The sequence below is a fragment of the Lepidochelys kempii genome, chromosome 5, assembly GCF_965140285.1.
Source record: "Lepidochelys kempii isolate rLepKem1 chromosome 5, rLepKem1.hap1, whole genome shotgun sequence".
Lineage (NCBI taxonomy): Eukaryota > Metazoa > Chordata > Testudines > Cheloniidae > Lepidochelys > Lepidochelys kempii.
In genome coordinates, this window is record NC_136384.1 from 128945411 (window position 1) to 128957907 (window position 12497).

At 52.3% G+C, this 12497-nt stretch overlaps 1 protein-coding gene across 7 annotated transcripts in view; it reads left to right on the plus strand.

Annotated features, from left to right (window-relative positions):
- The window catches only part of IDUA (alpha-L-iduronidase), a 105335-nt gene that overhangs the window by 75572 nt on the left and 17266 nt on the right, over positions 1-12497 (plus strand). For 4 of the 7 annotated variants that reach the window (XM_073345818.2, XM_073345814.2, XM_073345819.2 and 1 more), the window contains 3 exons: positions 2520-2645; positions 3759-3835; positions 5965-6065. In XM_073345818.2, the coding sequence (XP_073201919.1) occupies positions 2520-2645; positions 3759-3835; positions 5965-6065 (304 nt within the window). Of the gene's footprint in view, positions 1-2519; positions 2646-3758; positions 3836-5964; positions 6066-6552; positions 11897-12235; positions 12489-12497 lie in introns of those variants that run through there. The other 3 variants (XR_012159156.2, XM_073345816.1, XM_073345817.2) reach the window with 3 other exon arrangements.

A 12497-nucleotide genomic window follows, 5' to 3' on the forward strand; every position in this document is an offset into this window, starting at 1 on the left:
CTGGCTGAGGCCCTGGCATGAATCTTGCTGCCAAGTTGCTGCCCCTCTTTCTGAGTGGGAGATCAGGGAAGCACACCTAGGTCTGAAATTCCCTCCAAATGCTGAGTTATCAGCTGCTCAGTTTCTTCAGTAGAGTCTGAAACAAGAGGAAACAACTCCATTTGGTTATCAGCTTCCAGGTGTTTTCTACAATGAGTGCTTCTGCCTTGCTATGCATGGACAGAACATGGATATTCCCGGCTGGACAGACGAGTGAAGCTCAATGAAGTGCCCATGTACATCAGTAACTTAAACTAAGTGCCGCACCAAAGATGAATTGGTGAAGGCATCAGCAAAGGGAGAATGCTGATCACACAGGAAAACCTGCACCTCTGTCCTTAAAATCAAGAGGAGAACGGGAACTTTGCCTCATGAAAGCTACCTCGCAGTGTGAGAGGAGCTACTGGTGGTGGGAAACTAGGGCTTAGCAGGGCAATAGAAAAGCTCTACATTTACTGGACAGCTTTCCAGGAAGGTCAGTAGTTCAGAGCTTGATGAAGGACCGGTGCAGGTTTGCAGGCCCACAGCATATGAAAGTGTGAGGCAGTCGGTATGATGTTTAGGATCCATATGATCAGGTTGCTTTTAACTGTCATCAGCTGGGCTCTGTCCCCACAGATTGCAATACGCCACTCCCACTGAAAGCAGAGATCTGCGGCTGCTTCCCGGAAGGTCTCAAATAAGCACTCTATGTGTCCTGGGCCAGCTTTACCAAGGAGCTAGTGGAAGAGAGCTGACTGGCCACAGTAGGAACTAGACAGAAAAGCCCCACGCGGAGAGGTAGAGAGAACCCTTCCATAACAAAACCAACATCTTGTGCTGGATACCAGCTGGGGTCAGATCCAGAGGGACAAAAATCAACATATTTTTCTCCCTCAGGGGGTCTGGAGCTGCCCTCGTTCACTGGGCATTTAAAGAGCTGGTGACTTAAATTCAGAGGAGTGGGGGACTGAGGACAGCTGGCCCCATCTGCCCACTGACTGTGTGAATGAACATTCTGTAGCCCGCACTTTCCTTCCCCTCAGGAAAAGCCTGCTAGCTTCCTTCTGCACTCTCAGGTGTAGGGGCTAAGTTAAGGGTGATGTGGGACAATGCATCTCCCCCTTCTTAGTCCAAAGTAGATAGGAACTTCCCATGGTTTGGGTATCCAGCACTCTCCTGCCTCCTCCCCATCGCTCAGGCATCCATGAGATCCTTGCTCTGCCATCTCTCTGAAACCTGCTTTCTCCCACTTATTTCCTCCAGCTGCAGAGGACACCATCCAGGCTTGAATTACCTGGCAGATGTTGACGGGCAGAGCCAACTACAGGCTCTGTCTGCAGGCCGGACACTTAACTCATTCCTCCCCTGCCCAGTCAACAGCTTGTAAACACCCTCACTGGCACGAAAGGGTCTGACGCTGATTTCAAGCGAGTAGCTGTTCCTATAACTCAGTCATTTCCACTGCGCGGGGAAGGTGCCTCTTTTGCACACTGTGTGCACCTTGCACTGTGGTGAGCTTTGCAAAGATAGCTAATCAGAAAGGCGTTACTGGGTCATTACTCAAACTGGCATGCAAGTGGCCTTGGTTTTTGGGCTCCCTCCTTAAAACCGCAGACTACTTTCAGTGATGGATGTTTGGCTTCAAAGATCACAATGACTCTGCAGGCTTCGTACTCTGATGCAGCCCTTTGGAACAAACTGCACAAGGCACTCACAACACTAATAAACCATACATCATATGTGTCCATCCTAGTTCCACATTGGCATAGGAACAGCCTGACGCTGCCCTTTCCACCAGTCATCCCGCAACCAGAACTGAGCTCCAGCGAAGACCAAACAACGGCCAGTCCATGCAAGGCTCAGCCGTACTCTCAGCTTGGCCAACTGGTCCGCTGCTCCAGTCCTGCAGTGGGGTTCGTGCATGGCTTCTTGCACTTCATGTCAGCCTAAGGGCTCTTTAGGGGACTTGTCCTATATCAGGCACACACACACACGGAAAGAAGTCTAATACTCTTAGCCGTCTGCTGTACCCATTCACATGCTGCACTAATCTACACAGAACGGAGGTCCCAGGAATGTGCTGGCCATGTGGAACACATTACAAGGCTCTTGCCTGTCCTTTTTTTCCTGTTTTCAACATTACCAAATTTGGAAACCTTGGCATATTGTATGACCTTCTTTGACCCCCTCCCCGAGGTCACAACCTACATTTTGGGTATCTGGGTCCTAACTAATTAGTCAGGCAAACAGGCCCTACAATCACTGAACAGTTAGATAAAGTAGAGGAATAGATATTAGTCTCCTGTTTCACTGAGAAATGCTGCAAGTTATGATCTAGCAGGCTGCAAACTTTTAAAATGCCATTAAAAGTGGCCGTGCTAATTTAGAGGTACAGCAACGTTACACTGCAGAATCAGTGGAGCTATAAAATGACTGTAGAAAGAATGGTGAATATTGATTTCTTTACAAACCGCCTCCATTCGGCTTCGGTTTTGCAGGACCCAGTGGTGACCGGACCATTCCCATTTCCTGGGGATGGCCACTTGATCTTGAAACAGGAACTCCCACTTCCATCAGTCTTCCTCATCCATGTCTGTGCAAGACCTCACTCTGTTCCCAATCAAGTATGTACCATGATTCAGTGTCAGCGGGCTGAGTTTGTCACTGTTCCTGTACAGCCTGGTTGAATTCTATGGGCATGTCTACACTGCAAGGATCTGGCCTGTGCCAGCTGATTTGGGCTTATGGGGCTCAGGCAAAGGGGTTGTTTAACTGCAGTGTAGACGTTCGGGCTCAGGCTGGAGCCTGGGCTCTAGGACCCTGCGTGGGGGGAAGTCCCAGATCTTGGGCTGCGGCCTAAGCCCAAACAGCTGCACTGCAATTAAACAGCCCCATAGCCCAAGTCAGCTGGCACGGGCCAGCCACAGGTGTGTAATCGCAGTATAGACATACCCTATTGAGCTATCAGACTTCAGTTAATGAAGGCAGCAATGCCTCAGTCGGCTCATTGTTATAAGGTAGCATAGGAGAATTATTTAAGCAAGGAGCCAAATTTTCCCGTGACAAAGCGATTCCATGCCTCACATTCCAGGATAAACATCCCCACAGCAGGTGGTGTGGGCAACCAGCTGAGCTAAAAATCAAACCTACCCATTGCTGGAAAAAATCATTAATGAAATGATGGGAAGTACAGCATTTCCTAGTCTTGAAAATGGGGCCGAGGCTTTAAAGCTTAAAAGCCAAGCATTAAAAATAACATTTTAGCTAAGCTGTTTAGATGTTTTATAATCACACATAAGACGCAGTCGTAGCTGTGATGACACCCGTTAGGCATGTCCTGTGAGGTGCTGAGTACCCTTAACTGCCAGGGATACATATGGGGAGTTGAGAGCATTGGGCTACAGAACTGTAGGGCCAAGAAGTTGGAGAAAAAGGATCTAAAACTGAGTCTAAATCCAGATTGAGGCATCAAAATAAGTGGAATGATTTTTCCCCAAGGTTCCCACAGAAATCAAAGGGAGCTCCTTGGTGCTCACTACTTGGGAAAACCAGGCTACTTCATTTGAAGTCCATATTGAGGCACCGAAGTTTTAGCTACCCATTTACTTCAAAGTAGTTAAGCCAAGACTACGTATTAAAGGGGTTAAATATGATCCGATGCTGCTGCATCATCAGTGTGTTATCGTAGCAACACACTTCTTCCCTCTATATTAATGTGGGCCTCTCTCTGCTCTCAGGTGGCGGGCGTTCACTTGATCCCTCTGACAAAGGGGCAGGTTGCAGTACTTTGGGACGATGACTGTGTGGCTTCAAGGTAGGTGCGTTTGGAAGACCGAGGTAGAAGTAAGACCAGGACACAGATGTAATCTTATCAGGCCTAGGCATAAAATGGCTAAGCCCTGTTTACTCTCTCCGCAAAATGCTAGGCAGTATCCCTGGCACTTTGTCGATTTTTTTCCAAAGCACAGTAGCTTTAATCACCAAAACGATTGTTAGAACCCGTGTGTGATATCATGGGAGGAACTCTTGAGCAGGTTCTTGGCTACTCTGCCTGTTCAGCGTGAGCCGAGCTTGGAGCCTCACTAACACACAACGGCAATTCAGAGTGTCTTGCACCCCTGGAGGAGATAGGAGGCTCCACAAAAGCCCCTGTACTAAAAGATGCTGCTTTATCCAGTCCTGTGCAAGTTGCCTCTGCCAGATGTGAGTAACGAGGAATGCGGAGATAAAGGGCGAGGATTGTGTCCAGGTCAGAAGACGTAGCAGACATGCTACCCCAGAAACAAACCTATCTAGACTAATGTGCAGATTGGGAACACAGGACAGCCAACTCAGTGCATCCTTTGGAGTTGGTTAGTTCACCTCACTAAATGCTGGCTTTCCTGCATATGGGGCCTACGCCTGTGAGATGCTGAATATCTCCCCTGGGGTGCTTAGCCTTGTCTCTCCCCCTGGCATCTGGGGAAGCTGAAGGGGCTCACCAGTTTGTCAAAGGCTCTCAACACCTCGCAGATCGGTCAGTCCTGGTGCTCTGTTGTGGCCTTTTCAAGCCATGACCTCTGCTCCTTGTGTTTGGAGGGTCTGCTGCAGCACAGGACTTCCCTGGCCAGTTGTGTGCAACCCCAAGCATTTCTCTTCCTCACCCTCCTGCACAGACATGACAGGGAGGTATGGCCATCCCGTGGTCACCAGCAGCCAGTTGAGATGTTTGGTTTCAGAGTAACAGCCGTGTTAGTCCGTATTCGCAAAAAGAAAAGGAGTACTTTAGGCACCTTAGAGACTAACCAATTTATTTGAGCATAAGCTTTCGTGAGCTATAGCTCACTTCATCGGATGCATACTGTGGAAAGTGTAGAAGATCTTTTTATACACACAAAGCATGAAAAAACACCTGCGGAAGTGAAGAAACAGATTGATAGAGCCAGAAGAGTTCCCAGAAGTCACCTACTACAGGACAGGCGTAACAAAGAAAATAACAGAACGCCACTAGCCGTCACCTTCAGCCCTCAACTAAAACCCCTCCAACGCATTATTAAGGATCTACAACCTATCCTGAAGGATGACCCAACACTCTCACAAATCTTGGGAGACAGGCCAGTCCTTGCCTACAGACAGCCCCCCAACCTGAAGCAAATACTCACCAGCAACCACATACCACACAACAGAACCACTAACCCAGGAACCTATCCTTGCAACAAAGCCCGTTGCCAACTGTGCCCACATATCTATTCAGGGGACACCATCACAGGGCCTAACAACATCAGCCACACTATCAGAGGCTCATTCACCTGCACATCCACCAATGTGATATATGCCATCATGTGCCAGCAATGCCCCTCTGTGCCATGTACATTGGTCAAACTGGACAGTCTCTACGTAAAAGAATAAATGGACACAAATCAGATGTCAAGAACTATAACATTCATAAACCAGTCGGAGAACACTTTAATCTCTCTGGTCACGTGATTACAGACATGAAAGTTGCAATATTACAACAAAAAAACTTCAGAACCAGACTCCAGCGAGAGATTGTTGAATTGGAATTCATTTGCAAATTGGATACAATTAACTTAGGCTTGAATAGAGACTGGGAGTGGCTAAGTCATTATGCAAGGTAACCTATTTCCCCTTGTTTTTTCCTACCCCCCCCCCCCCGACGTTCTTGTTAAACCCTGGATTTGTGCTGGAAATGGCCCACCTTGATTATCAGACGCATTGTAAGGAGAGTGATCACTTTAGATAAGCTATTACCAGCAGGAGAGTGGGGTGGGGGGAGGTATTTTTTCATGCTTTGTGTGTATAAAAAGATCTTCTACACTTTCCACAGTATGTATCTGATGAAGTGGGCTGTAGCTCATGAAAGCTTATGCTCAAATAAATTGGTTAGTCTCTAAGGTGCCACAAGTACTCCTTTTCTTTTTGAGTGTTTGGTTTCTTTCCTAGATGTCTGAAAACATATGAAGTTGAGTTTTCACCGGACGGAAAAGCATACCGACGGATTAATGCCAGAGACACGATCTTCACTCTCTGGGTCTACAGTCCAGGTAAAGTCAGCATTCACACTCAGTTTAATTTGTCCCCTCAGCATTCCAACTCGGTTGAAAGTGTACTAAGTTATATTTGTCATTAAGTTTAAGGAATACAGAGCCAGGTGTGTTCAAAGTGCTTCATTGCCAAAAATAAGACCAGGTTCCTCTCCTGGGGATCATACCCTTAGGTCTAGAGGATGCAGCCCTTGTTGTGAGTAAGTCATGGTCACCATGGACAGTGCTTGCACATCTGTCCCTAAGCATACAATCCTGAGGTCCTTGCTCAGTTTTCACTGAAGCAAACTCCCACTGAAGTCAACAGTGGTTTGAACACTAGAAGCACCTCCATCCTTGGCCCCTGTGTTCCATTGCCACAGCACACAGGCAGGACCAACAGGGAAGGAAAGCTCACACCAGATGTTGCTGTACTGAGTTATCCACACAGTTATTCATAGTAATATTCCTGTCACTACGTGCCGTGTGTGGATGTGGTTCTTTACAGCGCCGGAGGATATGGTCCCTGCCCCGGGCGCTTACCCAGAACAGGCCTGATCCTGACTCTGCTATTGGCAATGGGAGTTTTGCCAGTGACTTCATCAGAAGCAGGGCAGAATCCCATTTTGGACAGGCCCCACAGATGACACCAGGGGCCAGATCAGCTGCTGTACTTCAGTTCAAGGTGTAGGTGTGTGATACTCTCTCAGGATGCCCAGGCCTGTGAGTCACCTTGTCCCCCACCTCCCATGTGAGGGAGTTTTGCTTGTGGAAGCTGGATGTCAGCTCCCGGACCCCTCCAACCACTTAAGCACTCTCCTCAGGGCTCTGCCAGCCCCTCCTTTGCTCTGCACCTTAGTAGGCCCCCAAGCCACTCCAAAAGCATCCCCTGTAACTTGCAGCTCGTGTTGCTGGACACACACAGTCATAACCGAGAGAATAATACACACTTGTTTGATTCAGCTGAGTATCAGCTGCAGCATAACAACACAGCACTGTAATCTAGTGATAGAGAAAACAAATCTGTGTTTCTTAACCAAGGGAAATCAGATCATGACCACGGGTAACCACAACAACAGGTTACAAATAACACAGAACTATCACCCTGTAGGGAGCCAGGGTGGCTTCTCTCTGAACCAGAGGGTAAAGAGCCACCCTCTCAGCCTGAATGGGCGGGGCCAGACCAAGCTTACGCCAGTCCCCGGAAGGGGAGGGGTAGGACAGGAAGTACAAGGACGGGGCCCTTTTCCCAGTGAGGAGAGCACCAGGGAGGGAGGGAGACACAGGCTGCTCCCTCGCGATCCTGCTGCCGACCCAGGGGAGGCCCTGGGCCAGGAGGAACCTGACCGGGAGGAAGGCCCGTGGTGACCAGGACTGCCAGCCGCTGAGTACCCGAAGGACCTGTAACCTGTAGCTGTAGCCCGGGCCAGCGTGAGTCCGACACAGAGGGGGAGCCGGATGAGCTGGAGGGACTGGAGAGAGCCGCTTGAGAGACTGGGGAGGAAGTAGCCCGGGGCAGAACTGCACCGTGGGGTGGGTGTGTTTGGTCAGCGGGCGCGGATGGCCCCCTGCTGACTGAGCGGCGGGACCTTCAGCCCCCGCCACTGTCAGGGCCCTGGGCTGGAACGCAGTGGAGTTGGGAGGGCCTGCGTTCCCCGACCCCGGCCAGCCCGCCTTGGGTAGCAGAACTGTGTGCTACAAACCTGTGCCGGCGCTCCCCCCGCCCGAGGGGCGCGCCGCAGGCTCGGGCCGGCCCTCCCCCCGCCCGAGGGGCGCGCCGCAGGCTCGGGCCGGCCCTCCCCCCCCCCGAGGGGCGCGCCGCAGGCTCGGGCCGGCCCTCCCCCGCCCGAGGGGCGCGCCGCAGGCTCGGGCCGGCCCTCCCCCGCCCGAGGGGCGCGCCGCAGGCTCGGGCCGGCACACCCCCGCCCGAGGGGCGCGCCGCAGGCTCGGGCCGGCACACCTTTCCCGCTAATTCCCCAGGGCCCGAAAGATGTGACTAAGGCCTGCCAGTGGGACCATAGCTCTCCATCGCCCCCTAGGGGCTTGGAGGACCGATTGAAACCTGTCACAAGTGGTGGAGAATCTGGGCAGGCGATCCCTATCCCTGCAGAAAGGGGTTAGTGCGAGGGGGCTTCTGAAGCTCCCCTACTGGAAAGATGGAGATGGAAAGGCTTATCAAGTTCCTGGCTGAGAGCCAGCAATAGCAGCAGCACCAACTCATACAGCAGCTGGGGGCCCACCAGCAGCAGTTGCTTCAAACCCTGGGAGTCCAGCACCATGAACAACAAACCCAATGCTTCCAGCAGCTTGCAACTCGGTGGCCGGGCCATGGTGGGGCTCAACTGGAGAGGGCAGCCTCCCCGACCCCTCCCGCCCCACCGATCCGTCTGGCCAAGATGGGGCCTGAGGATGACCCGAAGGCCTATCTGGTGACCTTTGAGCGGGTTGCCTCAGTGGCTGGTTGGGCACCTGACCAATGGGTGACCCTCCTCGCCCCATATCTGATGGGGCTGGCCCAGAAGGCTTACTGTGGGCTCCCAGATGATGAGGCCCGCATTTATGCTCAAGTGAAAACGACTATCTTGGATGCCTTCGACATTACCCCGGAGACTTTTCAGCAACGGTTTTGGGAAAAGGTCTACCCGCCGGGCGCCAGACCCCGGGCCGTGGCCCAGGAACTGAAGGACACAGGTACTCGATGGCTCCAACCCGAGCGTCGAACTGCAGCTGAGGTGACTGAACAGGTCATCCTCGAACAATTCGTGCACATCTTCCAGCCCCAGGGGAGGGCTTAGGTGTTGTGGCACTGGCCACAAAGTCTGAGCATGGCCATCGCACTTACGGAGGACTTTCTCGAGGCAGAGGCCCTGATAGGACCGGCCGCCTGCCCCCCAAACCCTGGACCCAATGCACAGAAACTTGAAAGGAGGGGCCCACTTCCCAAACCAACGCAGCCCACCATACCCAACGACCAGATGGTGGCAGGACCGAGTTTTCCTGACGCCCCAAACCCACACCACTCTCCGGCCCTGGACGCTTAACCTGACCACCGGGCCCCAGCCAACTCTGCAGCCCCACTGGTGCCCCCACGCAGCCGGCGCGCCCAGAGGTAGGACCTTGTTTCCGATGTGGCGAGTACAGTCATCTGCAACGGGACTGTCCTGCGATGGACTGCAACTTTGGCCTGGTGTGCACCGGGGAGCGACGGGCCCGTCCGCTCTCCGTGGCCAAACTGACAGCTCCCATGGAAGTTGCTGGGGTCCCCGTGGTGGGTCTAGTCGATTCGGGCTGTGGGCAGACCCTTGTCCACCAGGCGCTCTTCTCGGACACCAAGCGGACCATTGGGGAAGTACGGATTCAGTGCATCCATGGAGACGTAAAATCGTACCCCATGGTTCGGGTCCCCATCACGGTGAATGGAGCAACTCAGTTAATGAATGTGGCGGTGGCGTCATCCCTCGCCTATCCAGTGATCCTGGGCTGCGACTGGCCAGACTTCGCCGAGGTGCTCCAATCCCTACCCACCAAAGAGGCGTTCGAGGGAGCCCACCCTGAGACGAAGACAGGACCTGACTCGAGCTCCAACCCTGGAGCTGACCCAGGTCCCACCCCCGGGCAGGATGGCCTGGAAATGGCTGGTCCCCCTCCTGACCTGGTGGACTTTAGCTGGGATCAAATGCTCCGGTTTGCCTATGAGCAGCTGGCCCGGGTGGATGGTGAGGTCGTGGACGCGGCGCACCACCCAATGGCCCAGGTTTGAACTCAACCACGAGCGGCTCTACCGCCTTGACCGAGACCCCCAGACCCAAGAGGTCCGGACCCAACTCGCGGTCCCCCGGATGCATCGTCGGGCAGTCCTGAAGCTTGCACATGACATCCCAGCTGCCGGCCATTTAGGGCAGGAAAAAACTGTGGCCAGGGTCCTGGCCAGGTTCTTCTGGCCCGGCGTCCACCGTGAGGTGAAGGATTACTGTGCGTCATGCCCGGACTGCCAACATGCAGCCCCGGCAGGGGTACGGAAGGCCCCCCTGGTCCCGTTACCAGTCATAAGTGTACCATTTGAGCGGGTAGCAATGGACCTGGTCGGGCCTTTTCCAAAAAGTAAGGCAGGCCATCAATACATCCTCGTCCTGATGGACTACGCCACCCGCTTCCCCGAGGCCGTCCCCTTAAGAAGTATCACCACCTGCACTATCGCTGCGGAGCTCGTGAAGATCTTCGCAAGGGTGGGCCTCTCACGGGAGATACTCACTGATCAAGGGACCAACTTCACGTCTAAGCTGTTCTGTCAGGTATGTGCCCTATTGGGGATTAAGAAATTGCAGACCTCGGTCTACCATCCCCAGACTGACGGATTGGTCGAACGGTTTAACCGGACCCTGAAGGGAATATTGCGGCGTTTCCCCACCCAGGACCTCCACCAGTGGGACCAGCTGCTCCCTCCTTTACTACTGGCAATTCGAGAAGTCCCACAGGCGTCCACGAAGTTCTCCCCGTTCGAGCTCCTCTATGGGCGGCGATCCCGTGGGGTGTTGGACCTCTTGAGGGAGACTTGGGAACACAACTGTCCGCAACACAGGGTCTCTTGCAATACGTCTTACAACTGCAGGGGCGGCTGGCGTGGGCGGGCGAGCTCGCGAGAGAGAACTTAAACACAGCCCAAAGAGCCCAGGAGCAGCTGTCTTGCAGGAGCAGGATATGGGTCTCTGATTTTCTGCTGTGATTGAAGTTAGACCATCTTGGGAGCTGCTGTTTACTTGGCAAAGGCTCTCGGAGAGATAGCCAGAGCACACTGCCCCGCCCTGGGCGTGGGAGCCAGCCATGCCCGCTCTAAACCTGCTATAGACCCACTTACGCTGGGGGTGTTCTCCCAGCCAAACGTCCTATTTTTATGCTACACAGGGGCCGTGACCAGAGCAGCGCAGGTGATGGATTCTGACCCTGGACAGTCAAGTGGTGCAATCCCACCGTGATTTTTTTTCACAAAAGTGTCTTACAGCCGTGATTCTGCCCTTCCACCAAACAGCAAGCCAAAGCTTTTCCCTCCCCACGGAGTCTGAACAACCAGCTGGAAAACTGGGTGTGGGTTCAGGTCTACGTGTGCTGCCGGTGACTGGCAGAGGGCTGAACACAACATAGCCTCAGCCTTCCCATGGCTAAATGTGAGACCACATGCAGCCCTAATGACATCAGGGCTGCTCCCTGCAAATCAGGGAACATGGCTGTTGAAGTCAACAAGCATTTGTCCAAAATAAGGGATAAGTGCTACAGCAGGGGTTCTCAAACTGGGGGTCAGGACCCCTCAGGGTGTCACAAGGTTATTACATGGGGAGGTCGCGAGCTGTCAGCCTCCACCCGAAACCCCACTTTGCCTCTAGCATTTATAATGGTGTTAAATATGTAAAGAAGTGTTTTTAATTTAAAAGGGGGTCGCACACAGAGGCTTGCTATGTGAAAGGGGTCATAAGTACAAAAGTCTGAGAACCCCTGTGCTACAGCGACTGACTTAGAGGAAGAAGCTGAAAACAATGCAGGATGAGTGTCTATAATACAGAGAGCTCCAGACCAAGTTTCTTGACTCAACTGCACATTCTTAGTTACGTTAATAAAAACTGATCAGGTTTGTATGGAATAGAGGAGAACTTGGCTTCTGAGTGATGTGCTCCAATGAGATACAGAGCCATCAACTGGAAACAGCACAACGTCATCTAGTACAACCAGTGGCATGCCACCTATGTATTCTATGCATGCATTGCGTGCCACAGGACTAGCTGTGCTTGTGGGATGATTCTCTCTAGCCCCCGGAACACGCATGCAAGTGGTCACACCTTTCATGCCCGTGTAGAATTGCATTCCTTGCTGAAAAAGGTCACAGCTCGCCACTGAGTACGACACACTAAAATCAGGTGCTTTTTCAAATACAAAAGGCTGTGTTAGTGCAGTGTTAAAGTTGCACAGATAAGCACAAAGAAAGGTAGTGTCTTAGTGAAGACCCCAAGGGCAATATGAACTGTTGCAAATAATGTTACCCACAGGATTTGTAGCTTAATCCAGTAAACTCTGTATTTCGACAGAAATAATTCCCCTCTGAACAGCCTAGCTACCTTTATGTTGCTGGAAGGTTGGCTTATGCCTTACCTGGTTTATCACTGCCATCTTTTTGCATTTAACTTTTCTCACGTTTTTTAAAGACAATCCACAGCTATTCACTTCATCCTGTGTAAAATCGGATCCTCCCACAGATCTGCCTTAGGATAGGACTTTGGAGTCGCTGGGGAGAGTACTACACATAACTTCCTCAGGATGATCAGTTACAGCTGGCAGTAGACCTGGCCAAGTACATGGGCTGGGAACAAAGGAGCCACACTTACCAAGTATGTAGAACTCCTGTTAGAAGCCAGCCCCCTGTCACATCCCCCACTCCATCCCACCAATGTGTCTCTCACAGGAATA